Below are 20,997 nucleotides of genomic sequence, written 5' to 3'. Positions count from 1 at the left end.
CCCAGCAGGTCGAGGCTGCGGTGGCTGGGAGTGGCCACTGCACTCCAGCCTGGGTGACAGTGAGACTCCAACTCAAAAAAAAAAAAAAGAAAGGCTCCAAAGAAAGGCAGCAATCTGCTAGGGCCATTTTGCATGAGGGATGAAGCGAAGTTCTCCGAGCTGCTTTGTGAACTGGGCTGTATCTCTAAAGGCAGCTGACAGCCTTGTCACCCAGCCTACTTACTCCCTGGAGAGAGAAGAGGTTCTCCAAAGTAAGGTCTTGACGTGCCATCGCCTGACAGGGTGAGAGGTGAGCAGCTTGGCTTTTTTGGAAGGCTGCTTTGCTCACCACTCTGCCACCAACGCAAGAGCTTGGCTTTTGTACTCTGCCCCTTGCTGTTTACCTTTATCACCTGCTACGAGCTACATCAAACGGACCTCTAGTCACCTTAGCTTTATCTGGCAGAAATCTACATCCTTGGTGCGTCTATGCGCCGCCCCCAACTTCCCCGCCCCGCTAGAAGTTCTGAAATTGTGCATGAGAAGACTGCTGTCTCCCTGTTTAGGAGCCTTTTCCTGGGGCTTTAGCCCCCCTTCCCCTTGTGGAAACCTTGACACCAAGTCTTCCAGACACCTGTATAGGAGCAGCTCTGGTGGGTCAAGGGAGTTAAGGGGACGCACGTGCCTACGCGTTACCCACACCTCGAGGCTGATTCCACCGATCCTCTTTTGGGACACCAACTGAGGATGTGGACGGCTTCTCTTTTTCTGGCCCCCTCTGAATTGCTCTTAGGACCAGCCCTCTATCCCTCTAGGACTCCTTATGGGAAATTCTCAGTCTGTTGGGGTGAAAGCCTCCCCACTGGTGTGTCCCCTCAAAAACCTCAAGGCTCTCTCACTAAAGGAAAACATCCTCCTCACGCATCTCATACTTTATTGTACATGGCATGGCCAGAGTATAAGTTGGGCGACCAAGAGGTCTGGCCTCGTGGAGGTTCTCTAGTCCCTCCCTCAACTTAATCTATGTATGCAAAAGCACAAGAAATGGACTGAGGTCCCATATGTTCAGGCTTTTTTTGAGTTAGCTCGTTGCCAGGACTTGAATGCCACCTGTCGCCAGCTTCTCCGTATTCCTCCTCTAGCCTACTTTACTCTCAGAAAACCCAGATCCCTCTGATTTATCTTCTGTCTCACATAACCTACTTTTGCCAACCTACCCTCTGTCAGTTTCCCTTTCTACTCTTCCTTCTCACCCTCCTCTGTCTCTATATTCACCATTGCCATTGGAGATAGGACCTGTGCTGATGGCTGCAATGACTGACCCTAGCCACCTCCCTCCTCTCCCTCCTCTCCCTCCTTCACCACCTCCTAAGCCCTCACCTGCTCTCACTTGCTCTGGCAGGCCCTTCCGGGTCCCCCCCTGTGGCTCACCAGTTTCCCCTTAGTGAAGTTGCAGGGGTGAAGGGAATTGCTAGAGTCCATGTCCTCTTCCATGATAGCTCACTCTCACATTGAGTCCAAGTTAGCAACTAAATTTACTAGGGAATTTCAATGTCTCTCTTTCCTAAGATCTTACCTGGAGAGATATTCATGTTATTTTAAATACCACTAACAACCCTGAGGAGTTTAGCCAAATTTATACTAAAGCCTGGGAATTTGCCAAAAAGAAAAAAACTAAGCCACTCAGCCTGGCCGGTGTACTACAGGTATAGTGGCAGTCCCAAGAGAGGATTCTAACTGGGATTATCAGCCTAATTCCCTAGATAGGGAAAAGGACACGCATATGCTGTCCTGTCTCATATAGGTCAGGAAACGAGCCATTGTTAAGCAGGTCAACTATAGTAAAAAATTGTTCAGGGTCCTTATGAGAATCCGTCTTTCCTAGCCTGCCTTGTGGAAACAATACAGTGCTATACTAACTTAGACCCTAATTCTCCGGAAGGCCAGTCCATTTTAGCCCTGCATTTTATTCCCTAAACGGAAACTCCTAAAACTGGAGAACAGCCCACAAACCCTCTAGTCAAAACTTTTAGACCTGACTTTCAAAGCCTTTACTATCCAGGAGGAGGAAAGAAGCGGGGGGGGGGGGGGGGGGGGAAGACCAGGAAACTAAAAAGATCTTCCAGCTTCTGGCTTCAGCTTTTACTAAAGCTGGAAATAGAAGTGGCAGAGAAGTGAACTCTAGAAGTTCAGAACATACTCAGGCTACATGACTACTGCCAGGGCACTGTATCAGATGTCATCGGCCAAGACATTTGGCTGGGGACTACTCAGCTGTCTCTATCCACCCCATTCCCCAAAAGCAGCCAGGTTGTGGACTGGAGAAGTGACTATAGTGTTCCTAGCTGGAGAATGGTGCACCTCCCAGCCTCCTGCTTGGTAACACACGGTAGCACCACCTGCTCAAACCAGCACTCGCCCAGCACCCAGTGGCTGTACACTGTCTCAGAACCTGACCTGCTAGGTCACTTACGATCTTAACTGACTCTGGATCAGTTGTGGCCCCCGACTGCTCTCCTGAGCGCACATTTCAGCCAGCTGAACCTAGAATGAAAGTCTCTATGGCTGGTAGGCCTGTTTTGCTCATTATCGACATGGGGATGTCCTACTCAGCGCTCATTGACTTTCCAGGACCTCCTCTTCCTTCTTGTTTCCATAGTGGGGGTTGGTGGCATTCTTGTTCAACCCCTGACCACATCACTACTTCGTGCCTTCTGGAAAATCAAATGTTTCATCACTAATTTCTAGTCATTTCCTTTTATTCTCTGTCCTTGCTAGGAAGTGATATTATGTATACGCTGGGAACTCATCATTCTTTATCCAGGACCCCCCCCCACTTATTTGCTTTGCAGGTCACCCCCCCGAGCCTACTCCCATTCAGGACACTACAAATGTGCCTTACTGCTTCCTTGGATTCCTTCCTACATCCAGGAGCAGGTCCCCTCCTGGCGGAGCCTCACACATTACACCTATTTTCATCCAGCTTAAGGACCCACTTTCCTTCCCTAACAAGCTCCAGTATCCCATCGATTATGAACCCTGACTGACTCTTAAGCCATTAATTACCAAGTTCCTGGTCCAGAACTTACGAATCATTAACGAGGCTGTTGTTTCCCTTCACTCCACCTTTCCTAACCCATACACCCTTCTCAGTACAGTACCACGGAGCACACAATATTTCACTGGAACCTGAAAGACGCATTTTTTTACCATTCCCCTCTCAACCAGAGTCTGACATTTTTGCTTTCACTTGGACCGACCCAGATACTATTCATTCCCAACAACTTACCTGAACTGTACTCCCCCAGGGCTTTCCAGATAGCCCTCATTTCTTTGACCAGGCATTAGCCTCTGATCTTTCCCATCTGTGTTTACAGACAGCACCCTCATTCAGTATGTTGATGACTAACTGTTGTACCGCCCAACTCTCGCTTCCCCCCAGCAGGATAGGGCTACCCTTTTCTTTGTCACAAAGGGTATCTGGTATCCCTTTTTAAAACTCAGTTAAATTTACAAGAATTTATTTAACTTGGGATTTCAGTTTAGCCTGGGACATAGAGCCATAACCACCCAGAGAAGCAACTCATTGCTTCTTTATCACTTCCTCAATCCAAAAAAGAGCTCCATGCATTTTGGGGACTCTCGGGTTATTTCAGAATTTGAATTACTAACTATGGATGCATAATGAAGCCTCTGCTCAAGGTCACTCAAGAACCAGAGCACGAGCCTCTAAATTGGCATTCTCCAGCACAAACTGCCTTCATTACTTTTTGTTTTTTTTTTGAGTTGGCGTCTTATTCTGTCACCTAGGCTGGAGTGCAGTGGGTCACTGATGGCTAGCTACCACAGCCTTGACTTGCTGGGCTCAAGCATCCTTCCGCCTCAGCCTTTCTTTTTTTTTCTTTTGAGTTGGAGTCTCACTCTGTCATCCAGACTGGAGTGCAGTGGCACGTTCCTGGCCACCGCAGCCTCGACCTGCTGGACTCAGGCGGTCTTCCCACCTCAGCCTTCCAAGTAGCCAGAACTACAGGTGCGCGCTACCGTGCCCAGCTAATTTTTGATTTATTGTAGAGAGGATTGCTTGTCAAGTTGCTTGGGCGGGTCTCGAACCCGCGGGCTCAGGCTACCACTCGCTTCAACCTCCCAAAGTGCTGGGATTACAGGCTGAGCCACTGAGTCCGGCCCACCTCAGCCTTTCAAGTAGCTGGAGCCAGAGACACCTACCACCATGCCCAGCTAATTTTTTCTTTTTTTGTTTTTTAAGTTGGAGTCTCACTCTGTCACTCAGGCTGGGGTGCAGTGGCATGCTAATGGCCACAGCAGCTTTGACTTGCTGGACTCAGGCAATCCTTCCACCTCAGCCTTCCAAGTAGCTGGAACTAGAGGCGCGCGCTACCACGTCCAGCTTAGTTTTTGATTTATTGTAGACATGAGGTCTCACCAAGTTGCCTGGGCTGTTCTCGAACCCCTGGGCTCAGGCCTCCCAAAGTACTGGGATTATAGGTGTGAGCCATCGCGCCCGGCCTTAATTTTTAAATTTATTGTAGTGACGAGGTCTCATCAAATTGCCCAGGTTCTCTCTGGTCTCAAATTCCTGGGCTTAGGCAATTCTCTTGCCTCAGCCTCCCAAAGTGCTGGGATTACAGGCATGAGCCACTGTCCCCGGCCTTTCACTACTCTTTTTTTCTGAGTTGGAGTTTCACGCTTGCCCAGGCTGGAGGGCAGTGGCATGCTCACGGCCACCACAGCCTTGATCTGCTGGGCTTAGGTGATGCTTCCACCTCAGCCTTCCAAGTTGCTAGAACTACAGACACATGCCACCATGCCTAGCTAGTTTATGTGATTTATTGTAGAGATGAGATCTCATCAAGTTGTTCAGGCTGGTCTGGAACCCCCGGGCTCAGGCAATCCTCTTGCCTCAGCCTCCCAAAGTGCTGGGATTACAGGCCGAGCCACTGTGCCCAGCCCACACACTACTCTTGAGAGGACAGAAAAGCTCCCAGAGCAGGAGGGGCCCAAGAAGGTTGCCCCGTTCACTACTCCTAAACAAGCTCTAACACAGGCTCCTGCACTGGCTTTATCTAACCTTCAAAAGAATTTTTTCCTCTATACAACAGAGGGGAGGGGCAAAAATATGAACCAGATCTTAAGGCTGTGGCTTTCCTTTCAAAACAGCTAGATAATACTGCAAAGGGATAGCCACCCTGCTTCAGAGCGCTAGTTGCCACAGCCACATTAGCACAAGAGGCTAGCAAGCTTACATATGACCAACACATAGAGGCATACTCCCCACACCAGGTTAGAGACATTTTAAATAACTAGCTCTCTCCTTACCAGAGATCAAACTCTTCTGGTGGGACATCCTAACCTTACTATCCAGAAATCTAACACCCTAAACTTAGCCACTCTTCTTATCCTGCTAGGACCTATAGAACACTCCTGCCCTGAGACTTTAGAAACATCTAGGGCAGCTAGAGCAGACCTAACAGACGTTCCTCTCTCAGGCCCGGAGTATGTATGGTACATAGATGGAAGCAGCTTCATTCTAAATGGAGGGAAAAAAGCAGGATATGCTATTACTACCACCTCCGAGGTCATAGTGTGCCTCTCCCTCCGAGTATCTCTGCCTTAACTCGGACACTTGTTTTGGGCAGAGTCAAGAGACTATACATATATACAGATTCAAGGTATACCTTTCATATCCCACATTCCCATGCGGCAATCTGGGAAGAAAGAGGACTGTTAACTACTAAGGGAACACCTATTAAACATGCTTCCATAATGCTACAGCTTATTAAAGCAGCCTAGCTTCCAGCCCTGGTGTCAGTCATACACTGTAAAGGACACCAGAGAACACACAGCTTGGAAGCACTAGGAAATGGCAAAGCCGATAGAGAAGCTAAAAATGCAGCCCTTGGTCCCTATCTGGCCACACTAAGACACTGGCTATTCTCAGTCATCCCTGAATATTCAGAGGAAGAAGTATAGCATCTACAGTGGCAAAGGGCTATAGAAAAAGGGCCATGGTTAACCCTTCAGGGAAAACTTGTCCTATCAGTGATGCCGGAGGATGAAATCCTCATGTGCCTTCATAACTCATTACATGTAGGAAGAAAGCATTTATACAAGCCTTTAAGCCCTCAAATTATTTGTTCCAATTAAAATTCTAAGCTAAAATCCATCACACAGTCCTGTCCTGTCTGTAATACTATTAGCCCCCAAGGGTATTTATTTATTTTTTGAGTTGGAGTCTCACTCTGTCTCCCAGACTGGAGTGCAGTGGCACCCTCCTGGCCACCACAGCCTCCACCTGCTGGGCTCCGGTAATCCTTCCACCTCAGCCTTCCAAGTAGCCGGAACTACAGGTGTGCACTACCACACCCGGCTAATTTTTGACTTATTGTAGAGATGAGGTCTCTCCAAGTTGCCTGGGTGGGTCTTGAACCCTTGGACTCAGGCAATCCACTTGCCTCGGCCTCCCAAAGTGCTGGGATTACAGGCTGAGTCACTGAGCCTGGCCTCCCCAAGGACATTTAAAGCCACCTCCTCTCCCCACCCATTAGCTCAGGGGACATCCCGGGACTAGAGGCTTGATTTTACTCATATACCCAGATACAAAAAATATACATATCTGTTAACGTTCATTGATACCTTTTCAGGCTGGCTAGAGGCATGTCCTACAACCTCAGAGAAAGCTTCAGAGGTTTCATGGGTTCTCATAAATGATCTAATTCCATGTTTTCGCCTATTTCCTTACTAAGTGATAATGGCTTGGCCTTTACTTCCCAGATAATACAGCAGGTTTCGGAAGCCCTCAGTCTTATCTGAAGCTGCCTGTAGTTTATCATTCCCAATCTTCCAGGAAAGTGAGAAAAGCTCATTCCACTCTCAAGCAACATTTAACCAAGCAATCGAGTTCAAGCAGGGGTGGCCACAGCTTTTGCCTTTGGCACACCTAAGATTCAGAGCCACTCCCAAAGCTCCTTTACAGTCCCTTTGAACTGATATAAGGAAAGCCTCTCCTTAGACAGCCTGGGGTGCCTCCTCTCTTGGGAAATTATCTCTGAAACCTAGAACTACCTAGAAAGCTTTTGGGAGACTATGCTGACCAGCACCTCCCTGCCCCTTGTGAAGGCCCGCCTCCAGAAACTCAGTTACAACCAGGACACTGAATACTTTCTCACTCTGTCGCCCAGACTGGAGTGCAGTGGCCGCTCCCGGCCACCACAGCCTCAACCTGCTGGGCTCCGGCGATCCTTCCGCCTCAGCCTTCCGAGTAGCCGGAATTACAGGCACGCGCTACCACGCCCAGCTGATTTTTTGATTTATTGTAGAGATGAGGTCTCGCTGCCCAGGCGGGTCTCAAACCCGCGGGCTCAGGCAATCCACTCACCTCAGACTCCCAAAGGTGTGGGATTACAGGCTGAGCCACCGAGCCCGGCTGAATACTTCTTAAAGACCTAGCAGGCCAGACCAAGTGCCTCCAGTCACCACAGAAGGGACCCTTTCAAGTGGTATTAACCACCCCCACAGCAGCCAAGCTTTTAGGATTCTCTATCCAGACTTAAGACAGCATCTCCGCCACTCTCAGAAGCATCTGCTCCAGAACAGTTACGCCAAAGTTATATACTTCAGAGCCACTAGGTGACCTCAAATACCTCTTTATAAAGGTAAACTCATAAAATGTCTTCACAGCCACACTTGGTAAAAGTATTTTTTTTTTTGAGTCAGAGTCTCACTGTCACCCAGGCTGGGGTGCAGGGGTACGTTCACAGTCACTGCAGCCTCGACCTGCTGGGCTCAGGCAGTCCTTCCACCTGAACCTTCCAAGTAGTTGGAACCACAGGCATGCACCATCATGACCACCTAATTTTTCTTGATTTATTAGAGAGATGAGGGTCTTGCCAAGTTGCCCAGGCTGGTCTCAAACACGTGGGCTCAGGCAATCCTCTCAACTCAGCCTCCCAAAGCACTGGGATTATTGGCATGAGCCACGGTGCCCAGCTGGTAAAAGTCTCTAAACACCAGGTTTATTTCCTGGTCCTTCTTGAATATTGGTGTGGACATCAAACAACTATTTAAAAATTGACGGCCGGGCTTGGTGGCTCAGCCTGTACTCCCAGTACTTTGGAAGGCCGAGGTGAGTGGATTGCCTGACCCTGAGGGTTCGAGACCTGCCTGGGCAACTTGGCGAGACCTCATCTCTACAATAAATCAAAAAATGAGCCGGGCGTGGTATCGCGTGCCTGTAGTTCCAGCTACTTGGAAGGCTGAGGCGGAGGATCGCCGGAGCCCAGTGGGTCGAGGCTGTAGTGGCCGGGAGTGGCCACTGCACTCCAGTCTGGGTGACAGAGTGAGACTCCAACTAAAAAAAAATAAAAAAAATAAAAATAAAAATTGGCAAAGATGTTATCTCCGACCGGGTGTTCTTTATGCCAAGCACAGAGTCATATCAAAACCTATGTGGTCTAGTTTATAACTCTCCTAGATACACTGATTTGGAACTATAGGCCTGTGTAATGTATCACTTAATCAACTGCCATAAAGTTGAGTATTTTGAATACTTTGATAAAACTCTTTTTTCCTTTTTTTTAGTAGGAATCTCACTCTGTTGGTCAGGCTGGAGTGCAATGGCAAACACATAGCCACCGCAGCCTTGACCTACTGGGCTCATGCGATCCTTCCTCCTCAGCCTTCCAAGCAGCTGGAACCACAGGCATGTGCCACAAGCCCAGCTAGTTTTTCTGATTTATGGTAGAGATGGGGGTCTCGCCAACTTGTCAAGGCAGGTCTCGAACCCTGGGCTCAGACAATCCTCTCGCTTCTGCCTTTTAAAGGGCTGAGATTACAGGTGTCAGCCACCACACCTGGTCTTGATGAAACCTAATCAGTGTTCTTCAGCGTGGTCACCAGAGAAAATTTGTGAATTCAAACATTTTATCAGGGCCTAATCAGCTCTAAACCCTTTGTGGATGCTATTAACTTCTCTGTGTGCACTCTATCTCCAAGTTCCTTGTAAAACAGGCCAAAACAGACAGAAAGCGGAACTGGAAATGTCATTCCTCACACAAACATGAAATCATCTACCTCAATGCAGCACTGAGAAACACCACAGGCCTGCTGTTCATCCTACTTGTACCTTTTCTAAGATTAAATAGCTCTCTGCTGACAGGTAATTCTCCAGCACCACAGGTGGACTACTAATAGAACCCCTGCTAGGATTTCATTGGGACTCTGATGATATCTGCCTTTGACCAACATCTCAGTGTAAGCGGCATTCCAAGACATAAGGATAACGTTGCACTCTAACTTGCCAGCTATAAATTGGGTCCAACTAGGTTCCCCAAAATATCCAGGGTATTTTTAAGTTAACACATATGGTAGGCATGGAGTTGTAATACTACTCACCACATGACCTGCAGAGGTAGCAGGAGTCTGCACCCCAACTAATGCAGAGACCCAGTTTTCACTCAGAACCAACAGAACTGGCTCCTTGGAAGTATCCTTCTTTCAAAAATTCAGTAAAACCGTGCATTTCTGATTGGGCACTGTGGCTTGCGCCCATAATGCCAGTACTTTGGGAGGTACAGGCGAGAAGACTGCCTGAGCCCAGGGGTTTGAGACCAGCCTGGGCAACATGGCAAGACCTCATCTCTACAATAAATCAAAAAATTATCCTAGCATAGTTTCGTGTGCCTGTAGTTCCAGCTACTTGGAGGGCTGAGGCAGAAGCAACACCCGAGTCTAGGAGGTCGAGACTATGGTGGCTGTGAGCGTGACACTGAATTCCAGTCTGGGTGACAGAGTAACACTTCAACTCAAAAAAAACAAAAACAAAACTGCATTTCCTCAGTGGTTCTGTCCTCCTAGCATATTTTGATGGACAACTCATAGCAACTAACTGGCTTCCCTGTGGAGAAGCAGTATTGTTGGGGGAAATCCTACACCCATGGCCTTAGGTCAAGTCACACTGTAGAACTAGCAGGGATCTCAAAACAAACTGGGGAAATCCAAATCTAGACCCAGGACTTTGCCCAGGATGTTGTGAGTACTGGATGGCTTCCTATGGTGGAATCTCAAATGGATGGAGTTGTTTATTCATGACCCTCTCTTCCCTGACCTCCAAGCCTTAACATGCCAAGACCACTGTGTTGTAGAATATACCTCCGGTGTGTTAGCCTTGCTTAATGAGGAGGAAGGAGAAATCAGGATGCTATGGCTAACCTCATGGTATTAAATTTTCTGTTGGCAAAGGCAGGAGGTGAAGTGGTGAGTAGCATCTGCTGTACCAGCATCAATGGTTTACAATCTAGTTTGGTTTGTTTTGAGTCAGAGTCTCACACTGTCACCCAGGCTGGAGTGCAGTGGCACGCTCACAGCCACCAGCCTCGACCTGCTGGGCTCAGGTGATCCTCCTGCCTCAGCCTTCCAAGTAGCTGGAACCCCAAGCACCACGGCCAGTTAATTTTTTTATTTATTGTAGAGATGAGGTCTCGCCAAGTTGCCCAGGTTGATCTCGAACCCGCGGGATCAGGCAATCCTCTCAACTCGGCCTCCCAAAGTTCTGGGATTATAAGTGTGAGCCACTGCGCCCGGCCCTCAATCTAGTATGTCTAGCTATGTCGACAAGCTAGAAGATTTAGCTGAACAAAGCTTTACGGTGCAAGATCATTTTCAACTTTCTATATTATTTAGGCTGTCATATCAATCCTTGTCATCATATGCTTAGTTATATTTGCCTGTTCCCTTGTATGCTGCTTCATTCATCAGCAGCAACTAATTGTACTCCATGGGCTTTTGTCCTGGACGTCAATCCTCTTGTTCCAGATAGGGAGGAAGGCTAAGCTCCAGAACAGCAGAAAGCAGTTGCAGAAGGCTGAACTTCATCCCTGTTCCCAGTTATAAAGAATATTTCAGAACAACAAGAGTAGGGAATCAAAGGACAAAAAACCAAGATGGAGTCAATGTAACTAAAGAGCAGTCATTTTAACATTGCTTGCCCTTGTCGTGTTTTTCTAGTAGTTCACTTTAACTTGCCCTCTAGACATTAGTCAAGGGCAGATCCGTTTTCCCAGAGATAGCTATTGATCATTTATAACCCCCTTCCCAAGCCTGCTTTGCACTGTTTATCTTTTCTACTCCCAGTTTGTCTTTCACTCATAAAGAACCAGAACAGCCTAAGCAAATGGGATCAGCCTCCCTAACAAGCTGCAAGGTCATCACCTGGTGTCATAAAATGTGTCACCCTCTGACCTCAAGGTGCCACATCTATGTTATCAAAGCCTGAGAATGCAGTTGCTGGAGATTTTTTTCACTAGTCCTGCTCTCTTATAAATAAACCTTACACCATGCTCTTTTAGCACTGATTCCTTCCCAAGCCCTCTCCCTGGGAAGTGTAATAAATTCTTATATATTGTCTCCGCAGTCTTTGCTTTATTCCCACAGCACTGGCCAACTTCACAGACCTGACACTTTTGAATGCATTTTGGAACATAATTTTGGGTTTGAGGTGAAATGAGGGAGAAATAGTGAAATTGTATTTATTAAAGTTAAACTTGTTCAAACATTAAATTGAATCACCTGAGCACACTTCAAATGCCTTTAAAAATAGCTTATGAGGTCAGGTGCAGTGGCTTATGCCTGGAATCCCAGCACTTTGGGAGGCCAAGATGGGAGGATCACTTGAGCTGAAAAGTTCAAGACCAGCTTAGGCAACACAGCAGACCTCATCTCTTAAAAAAATCAATAAATTGGCTGGGTGTGGTGGCTCAGCCTGTAATCCCAGCATTTTGGGAGGCCGAGGTGAGAGGATTGTCTGAGTCCGGGGGGTTTGAGATCGGCCCAGGCAACATGGTGAGACCTCGTCTCTACAATAAAATCAAAAATTAGCTGAGCATGGTGGCAAGCACCTGTAGGCCCAGCTACTTGGGAGGTTGAAGTAGAAGCATCACCTGAACTTTGAAGGTTAAAGCTGCAGTGAGCATTCCAGCCTAGTCAGCCTGGTCAGCAGACTGAGACTCCAACTCAAAAAATAAAAATAAAAAAAGGTCATGGCCAGACATGGTGGATGATACCTGTAATCCTAGCATGTTTGGAAGCCTAGGCAGGAGTATCACTTGAGGCCAAGAGTTCAAGACTAGCCTCGTCTCTGCAAAAAATAAATTAGCTAAGCTTGGTGATCCATGCCTATTGTCTCAGCTACCTGGAAGACTGAGGTAGAAGGATTACTTGAACCCAGAAGTTCCAAGCTGTAGTGAAATATGATTGTGCCCTTGCACTGTACCCCAGACAACAGAGCAAAACCCTGTCTCTTTAAGAAAATTAAAGGCCGGACTCAGTGGCTCAGCCTGTAATCTCGTGCTTTGGGAGGCCGAGGTGAGTGGATTGCCTGAGCCTGCAGGTTCAAGACTCGCCTGGGCAACTTGGTGAGACCTCATCTCTACAATAAATCAAAAAATAAGCCGGATGTGGTAGCACGCGCCTGCAGTTCCAGCTACTTGGAAGGCTGAGGCGGAAGGATCGTCGGAGCCCAGCAGGTCGAGGCTGCAGTGGCCGGGGGCGGCTACTGCACTCCGGTCTGGGTGACAGAGTGAGACTCCAACTCAAAAAAAAAAAAAAAATTAAAAAATGGGCCAGGCACAGTGGCTCATGCCTATAATCCCAGCACTTTGGGAGGCCAAAAAAAATTAGGCTAGTATGCCAAGCACGGTGGCACGTGTCTGTAGTTCTAATTGTTTGGAAGGTTGAGGCAGAAGGATCACCTGAGCCCAGCAGGTCGAGGCTGCAGTGGCCGTAGTGTGTCACTGCATTCCAGCCTGGGTGACACAGTGAGACTACAACTCAAAAAAAAAAAAAAAAAAAATTAAAAAATTGCCTGGCATGGTGGCTCACAGCTGTAATCCCAGCACTTTGGGAGGCAAAGGTGAGAGGACTGCCTGAGCCCATGGGTTCAAGACCAGCCTGGAATACACAGTGAGACCTCATCTCTACAATAAATCAAAAGTCAGCTGTGTGTGGTGGCACACTCCTGTAATTCTAGCAACTTGGAAGGCTGAGACGGAAGGATCGCCTGAGCCCAGTAGCTTTTTTTTTTTTTTTCTGAGTTGGAGTCTTACTCTGTTACTCAGGCTAGAGGGCAGTGCCACACTGCCGGCCACAAGCAGCCTTGACCTGCTGGGCTCCGGCGATCCTTCCGCCTTAGCCTTCCAAGTAGTTGGAACTACAGGTGCATGCTACCATGCCTGGCTAATTTTTTATTTATTGTAGAGACAACGTCTCGCCAAGTTGCCCAGGCTGGCCTAGAACCCGCGGGCTCAGGCAATCCTCTCACCTCAGCTTCCCAAAGTGCTTGGATTACAGGCTGAGCACCCAGCCTGGCCTGAGTCCAGTAGCTTGAGGCTGTGGTGGCTGGGTATGCCACTCCATTATAGCCTGGGCAAGAGTGAGTCTCTGGCTCAAAAAATAAAAATTAAAAAAACTACTTATAAATAATGGATGGTAAAGGAAAACTATCTTCAGAGTAGAGAACTTTTTTGTTTTTAGTCAGCTTCTCTGTCACCTAGGCTGGGGTGCAGTAGCATGCTCACAGCCACTGAAGCCTCGACCTTCTGGCTCAGGTGATCATTTAGCCTCAGCCTTCCAAGTAGCTGGAACCACAGGCATGAGCGAGAGGATTGCCTGAGCTCAGGGGTTTGAGGTCAGCCTGTGCAACTTGGCAAGACTTTGCCTCTACAATAAATAAAAAAATTAGCTGGGCATGGTAGTGCATGCCTATAGTTACAGCTACTTGGAAGGCTGAGGCAGAAGGATCATCTGAGCCGAGCAGGTCGAGGCTGCGGTGGCCATGAGAGTGCCACTGCCCTCCAGCCTGGGTGACAGAGTGAGACTTTGACTCAAACAAACAAAAAACTACCTAAAAATAAAAGAGGAGGGAACTGTAAGAAACAAAATGGTGATTCATTTTCAAAATGGCAATTTGTTACTTCACTTCCTGGTTCTTCCTTTTTTTTTTTTCCAAATAGCATAAACATAACATAACTGAATAAAAGCCCATGGGACTGTTTCTTCTCTTGAGAACCACCAAAATGTCTAATTACTTGCATAACAGCATAACATCACTAAATGACACGAGCTAGGGGAATTTTAGAAATTGCACTCCAGCAGACTGTGAATGAAGAACTAGAAAGAGAAAAGAGTGGCTGGAAGCAGAGAAACAAATTAATAAACGATTACAGTAACTCAAGCAAGAAATGATGAGGAAGGCAGTGGAAGTGAGGACGCAGGGAGGAGGGGGCTCAAGTTATTGAAAAGAGAATGTAAGCCGGGCTCGGTGGTTCAGCCTGTAATCCCGCACCTTTGGGAGGCTGAGGTGAGTGGATTGCCTGAGCCCGTGGGTTCGAGACCCGCCTGGGCAGTGAGACCTCATCTCTACAATAAATAAAAAAAACAGCTGGGCATGGTAGCACATGCCTGTAATTCCGGCTACTTGGAAGGCTGAGGCGAAAGGATCGCCGGAACCCAGCAGGCAAGGCTGTGGTGGCCAGGAACGGTCACTGCACTCCAGTCTGGGCAACCGAGTGAGACTCCAACTCAAAAAAAGAAAAGAGAATGTAAGCCTTACTGGTCCACACTGGGAGATACACCAGTCAGGACTCAAGATAAGCAGGACCACAAGGAGATACATACAAAGGGACTTGTTACACACATTCAAACTCTCCAAATTCACACATTCAAATTCACACATTGTTGCTAGAGCTAGCAAAGAGTCTCTGTAAGGCTGCTGACTTTGGGTCTACTGCTGGGTTTGTTAAACTAACACAATGAAAACTACCACCATGGTCCACTAGGGATTGGTTCAGGGGTAGAAGTTGTATTTCTGGTGGAGATTTCTTCAAATAAAGTGTTACAAAATCCAATAATAAAGACAGCTACTGCCATGCATATTTGGGAGTAAAATCACAGTGGTAAAATGCCATTTTCCACTACATCATATAAAGTGTGACTATCAACATAATTTAGGCTATTGATGCTACCATGATTGCTTGTTTGGGGCAGGATTTACTGAGTTTCTGCACTGCAAAGTTAGTCATTGACCCTTTTCCATTCTGGGCTCTTTGGAAAGAAAGCACTATGTGCAGCCCTCACTTTCAGAGGGGGTAAGTTATTCTCTACTCCTTGAGGGTGAGGCATTTACATTCATGATGTGCACGGGAGATTTGGTACACTTTTATAGTTATCTATGTTGTACTCATTTGTGTTAGTGTAAACTCATAAATATTTATTTTATTATTAGGATATAATCCAATACAACTTTGTTTTCTTGCTTAAGCTGTTCCAGCTAATGTCACTGACAACCCTTTGACTGACTCCTGAGTTCAATGTATCTCATTGTTGTACATGATGTGTGTTAAATATGCTACTTATGCTAAATGTCCACCTAAAAATACCTTCTTCTTAAGCTTTTCCATGTAAATTTTTTTTAGCAATTTAAAATTACACTATAATTTCTTTCTTTTTTCTTTTTAATATTTTTTGAGTTAGAGTCTCACTCTATCACCCAGGCTAGAAAGCAGTGGTATGCTCATGGTCACTGCAGCCTTGCCCTGCTGGGCTCAGGTGATCCTCCTGCCTCAGCCTTCCAAGTAGCTTCCAAGAACTACAGGCATGTGCCACCATGCCTGGCTAATTTTTCTTTTCTTTTCTTTTTTTTTTTTTTTTGAGTTGGAGTCTCACTCTGTCTCCCAGACTAGAGTGCAGTGGCCGCTCCTGGCCACCGCAGCCTCGACCTGCTGGGCTCCGGTGATCCTTCCGCCTCAGCCTTTTGAGTAGCCAGAATTACAGGCGCGCGCTACCACGCCTGGCTAATTTTTTGATTTATTGTAGCGATGAGGTATCGCCTGACCAGGCGCGTCTCGAACTCACGGGCTCAGGCAATTCACTCACCTCAGCCTTCCAAAGGCGCGGGATTATAGACTGAGCCACCGAGGCCAGCTAATTTTTCTTATTGTTGAGATGAGGTCTGACCAAATTGCCCAGGCTAGTCTCGAACCTGTGGGCTCAGGCAATCCTCTCACCACGGCCTCCCAAAGTGCTGGGATTATAGATGTGAGCCACTGAGCCATTCCTTACACTGTAATTTCAAAAACTGTTTTTTGGGTTTTTTTTGAGTTGGAGTCTCATTCTTTCACCCAGGCTAGAGTGTAGTGGCACGTTCACAGCCACCACAGCCTCGAGCTGCTGGGCTTAGGCAATCCTTCCGCCTCAGCCTTACAATTAGCTGGAACTATATACATACGCATGCTACCATGCAGAGCTAGTTTTTGTGATTTATTGTAGAGATTTATTGTAGGTCTCGCCAAGTTGCCCAGGTTGGTCTGGAACCCCCGGGTTCAAGCAATCCTCTCGCCTTGGCCTCCCAAACTGCTGGGATTACAGGCTGACCCACCATGCCTGGTCAAAAAAAACCTGTCTTTTCAAGCATCACAAATATTCAGTCTAGAATTGCAATGAAGTCTAACGATCAATTTGGAGAGATCTGACTGTAAATTACAATGTAAAAATCATCTGTAAATATATTTGATTTATTTAGAACTTTATAATGCATTATAATAAAACTTTATGTCTTCACAAATAAAGATAACTACCTACTGTTTAATGGGCACTTACTATGTGTTAAGCTCTTCACATATGTGACTGAACTCTCACAAAACTGCAAGTTTAGCATTATGGTCACCATTAGATAAGGTGAAACAGAGATAAAGCGAAATCAGAGAAGGAAAACAGGTGAAGAGACTCCAAGACAGATGGTTTGACAGTGGAAGATGTGAGAATCAAAATTCTGGCTCTTTAAACTACACCAACAACCTGGGTATGGTGAGAGGATTAAACTCTCCTGTAAACGATTGGTGTCATGATCTTCTCAGTTAACTGAAGGATGGTGAACTCTGTATGCACTAAGGGTCAATTAATTCATTGTATAAAACATATACAGTAGGGGTTTAGCACTTAATTCTCTTGGGAACCCGCAGAAAGGGGCAGCACTGTGCAAAGCTGCCAGAAACTCAGCTGGAGTCCACAAAGGCTCCCAGGGCTCAGCTGGGATACAAGTGTAAACAGCGAGTGAGTGAGGAGCGTCCAGAAGGGAGAAGGTAAGCTGTGACTCTAGATCTGCTGAACTGAATAAGGTCAAGAAAATAGCACCACTGGAAATTTCTAGAGAATTTAATCTCTGCAGAGCCCTAACAAGCAAAACATGCCACTTGTCATACTAAATGTCTTCCTAACAAAACCTTCATCTTCATCTTTTCTATGTAATTTTTTTCCAATTTAAAATTATCCTGGAATTACAAAAACCATCTTTTGAGGGTCATAGATATTCAGATTGGAATTGAATTGAAATCTTACAATGAATCTGGGGAGATTTGACATGTAAATTACAATATACAAATCATCTATAAATATATATACTGATTTAGGGCTTTATAATGTATTATAATAAAACTTTATGTCTTCACAAATAAATAAAGATAGCTACCTACTGTTTAATGGGTACTTACTATGTGTTAAGCTCTTCACATATGTGACTGAACTTTCACAAAACTGCAAGTTTAGCATTATGGTCACCATTAGATAAGGTGAAACAGAGATAAGGCAAAATCAGAGAAGGAAACAGGTGAAGAGACTCCAAGACAAATGGCTTGACAGTGGAAGATGTGAGAATCAAAATTCTGGCTCTTTAAACTACACCAACAACCTGGGTATGGTGAGAGGATTAAACTCTCCTGTAAATGATTGGAGTCATGATCTTCTCAGTTAACTAAAGGATGGTGAATAGGTAGGACAACTCTGTATGTATCGAGGGTCAATTAATTCATTGTATAAAACATATACAGAAGGGGTTTAGCACTTAATTCTCTTGGGAACCCGCAGAAAGGGGCAGTACTGTGCAAAGCTGCCAGAAACTCAGCTGGAGTCCACAAAGGCTCCCAGGGCTCAGCTGGGATACAAGTGTAAACAGCGAGTGAGGAGCATCTGGAAGGGAGAAGGTAAGCTGTGACTCTAGATCTGCTGAACTGAATAAGATCTAGAAAATAGCACCACTGGAAATTTCTAGAGAATTTAATCTCTGCAGACCCCTAACAAGCAAAATGCAATTGGCCAATCTGAAGGCTCTTTCCATATTATAAATCTAGCACAACATTTTAAGAAAGATATTTAATTTCATTTTGTAGGAAAAGATCCACGATCATCTTAAATGGGAAAACCACATCCAATAAACTGACATTAGTTTCAGGAACAAGGGCATATGTTATTGCCGCGTGCTCACAGTGGAACAATGAGGGCCTGGAGCCAGCTGCAGTCCCGAGCAGTCCCCTAAGTAGAGGCGCCTGGCTGCTCCTCCTGGGGACTGTGGGCCTTCCCCACCTGCTTGGGTCCAGCTTGAAGGAGATGTTCATTGTCTCCCAGGCATGTCGTGACCCAGGCTCACAGGTAGGCACAGATCCGCTCCAACTGCCAGGGGTTCGCGTTGCTCAAGAACAGTAGCTCCTTTTTCCCTTCTTCGGTATGAGCTAGAATGGCGTCAAACACAGATAAGTGTCAGTTTCTTCCTGCTGCGCTGTGTCCCGGAAAGTTCTGGGAGTCAGAGGCTACCATATCCAGATTAGGTTCTGATGTAATTAGTCTTCCCCAAGAGAACTCGCTTCTAATCCTTTATCCCAATAAGCTATTCTTTTGTCCTCTTTTGTTTCTTTTATACTTCTCCAATCCAGCATCTATCTGTTCCCCACATTCCAAGTGCATCTTCTGGACTTCAAGACTTGTCACATGTCCCAACTCCCCTAGGGATCTTTCTGTTGTGCCTCCCACCTTGCCAAGCTGCAGCTACTTTCATACTCGTCCATCTGCTCCTGCAGTGACCCATTCGCATTCCTGCTACTTTTCTCTCATCTAGGCTACAGTGGCCACTACTCTTCTCCGTCCCCCTCACACCCAGAGGTGAGGTCAACGAACAGCTGAGATGCTTTCAGTCAAGGTGGATGAAATATGGTATGTAAGAGTTAATTTTTGTACATATACTAGAATAGGTATGGCAAAGACTTGGTTTGGTGCTAGGGTAGCCTCTCCCACAAGAGGAATTATTCTGTGGGTGTCCCAGCACGCCAGACTCTCAACTGAAATTTACTGAAACAATAAATGCAACAAAGAAAGTATACCAGCAAGCCAAACACCTGGAAGGTCAGCCCAGCAGCCAGACGTGGGCCTTGCCTCATCTTTTGCGTGAACATTTTATTCTGGATAATACAAAAATTTAGGGACAGAATCTCTTTTGTGAATGAAACCTTAACCCCTCCCACCCACCTTTCTGTATCATGTTATCAGTCAGAAAGAAGTCAAGAAAAGGAAAAAAAGATGAAGTACAAATTACAGGCTGCTGTTGAGGGGAGAAGGGATCAAGGCTTGATTCAGCGAGAGTCTCCTGTGAGCACGAAGCCATGACAGGAAAAAGTAAACAACTGACCTTTCTCATGTTGAAGCCAACTGTTCTCCAAGTAATATTGCATGCAACTTTCAAATTCCTTTGGGTTGTAGTTGGAAACCAGGATGGGAATAAAGGGATCCAGTGCATCAAATCCTTCCTAGAGAAGAAAAGGGACAAAGAAACAGTATTAGTTAAGAGACAGATGAGCAGAGGGAAAGATTCTACTTGAGCACTTTGAAGGCAAGGTTTCCTCACTGCTACCTTGACTTACACAGGACTCTACATGTAGTGGTTGACTACTTTGCTCTACGTGGCCAAAATATTCATGTATTTATCTGTCGGAGTCTTATTCTTTGCCCAGGATGGAGTGCAGTGGCACACTCATGATCACTGCAGCCTGGACCTGCTGGGCTCAAGCTATCCTTCCACCTCAGCCTTCCAAACAGCTGGAACTATAGGCACATGCCACCACGCCCAGATAATTTTTGGATTTATTGTAGAGATGAGGTCTCTCCAATTTGCCCAGGTTGGTCTCAAATCCCTGGACTCAGGCAATTCTCTTGCCTCAGACTCCCAAAGTGCTGGGATTACAGACTTGAGCCACCACACCCAGTCCCACAAATATATTCCAAAAAGAGAGGTTTGTGGCTGGGCACGGTAGCTCACACTTATAATCCCAGCACTTTGGGAAGTCGAGGTAAGAGAATTGCCTGGACCCACGGGTTCAAGACCAGCTTGGGCAACTTGGTGAGATCTCATCTGTACAATAAATCAAAAAATTAACCGGGCGTGGTGGCACATGCGTGTAGTTCCAGCTACTTGGAAGGCTGAGGCGGCAGCACTTTGGAAGGCCAAGGCAGGAAAACTGCTTGAGTCCAGAAGTTCAAGACTAGCCTGGGCAACAGAACAAGACCATGTCTCTACAAAAAAAATAAGTAAATAAAATAACCAGGGCATGGTGGTGCATGTCTACAGTCCCAACTATTAGAGGGGATGGAACAGAAGGATTGTCTGAGCCTGTGAGGTTGAAGCTGTGGTGATCTGTGAAGGTACCACTGTACTGCAACCTGGGTGACAGAGACGCTGACTCTAAAATAAATACATAAATAAAATTAAATTAAATTAAAAAAAATAATGCTTGAGGAGGGGAATGCCACTGGTCTGAGCACACTCATTTTCTGGACAGTTCTGACTTTTGGAACAGACATACACTCAAAAACAGAAAATAAATAAAATTAACAATGAGAAAAAAGACCCTAAATGGAACAGAAACAGTAACCAATGAATCAATCAAACTATATTTTAGATTTTAAATATAACATTAAAAAGGGCAAGAGGGAACAAAGCCAAGTAACTTCTGAACAGAGTATTTAGAGTATAGACCCTTAGACTAAAGACAAAAACTAATTAGTCGTTTCTTTTTCACAGAGTCAAGGGTTAGCCAACCTGAAACCACTTTTAACATATTCTAGGACTGAGCTAAGAGGTAAATATATTGTGGTTATGGAGAGCAGATTTCTTTTTCTGAGTTGGAGTCT

At 46.1% G+C, this 20,997-nt stretch overlaps 3 protein-coding genes across 7 annotated transcripts in view; 2 read left to right on the top strand and 1 right to left on the bottom strand.

Moving 5' to 3' along the window:
- The window catches only part of LOC103275848 (YY1-associated protein 1-like), a 22,326-nt gene extending 19,304 nt beyond the window's left edge, over positions 1–3,022 (top strand). Inside the window, exons 7-9 of the mRNA XM_021706563.1 lie at positions 191–251; positions 546–632; positions 2,832–3,022. Of these exons, the coding sequence (XP_021562238.1) occupies positions 191–251; positions 546–632; positions 2,832–3,022 (339 nt within the window). The remainder of the gene's footprint in view (positions 1–190; positions 252–545; positions 633–2,831) is intronic.
- LOC103275844 (GON-4-like protein) overlaps positions 1–20,997 on the top strand; it is a 134,355-nt gene that overhangs the window by 55,746 nt on the left and 57,612 nt on the right.
- The window catches only part of DAP3 (death associated protein 3), a 35,540-nt gene continuing 32,720 nt past the window's right edge, over positions 18,178–20,997 (bottom strand). For all 5 annotated transcript variants that reach the window (XM_021706567.1, XM_021706568.1, XM_021706569.1 and 2 more), the window contains 2 exons: positions 19,499–19,616; positions 18,178–18,548 (listed from right to left, as the gene is read on the bottom strand). In XM_021706567.1, coding sequence (XP_021562242.1) covers positions 18,463–18,548; positions 19,499–19,616 — 204 coding nt within the window. In that variant the 3' untranslated portion in view covers positions 18,178–18,462. The remainder of the gene's footprint in view (positions 18,549–19,498; positions 19,617–20,997) is intronic.

This window comes from Carlito syrichta, unplaced genomic scaffold (genome assembly GCF_000164805.1).
Source record: "Carlito syrichta isolate Samal-C Ts95f unplaced genomic scaffold, Tarsius_syrichta-2.0.1 Scaffold315800, whole genome shotgun sequence".
Lineage (NCBI taxonomy): Eukaryota > Metazoa > Chordata > Mammalia > Primates > Tarsiidae > Carlito > Carlito syrichta.
Note: the sequence above shows the minus strand (reverse complement) of the source record. Positions and strands in the feature narration are given on the sequence as shown.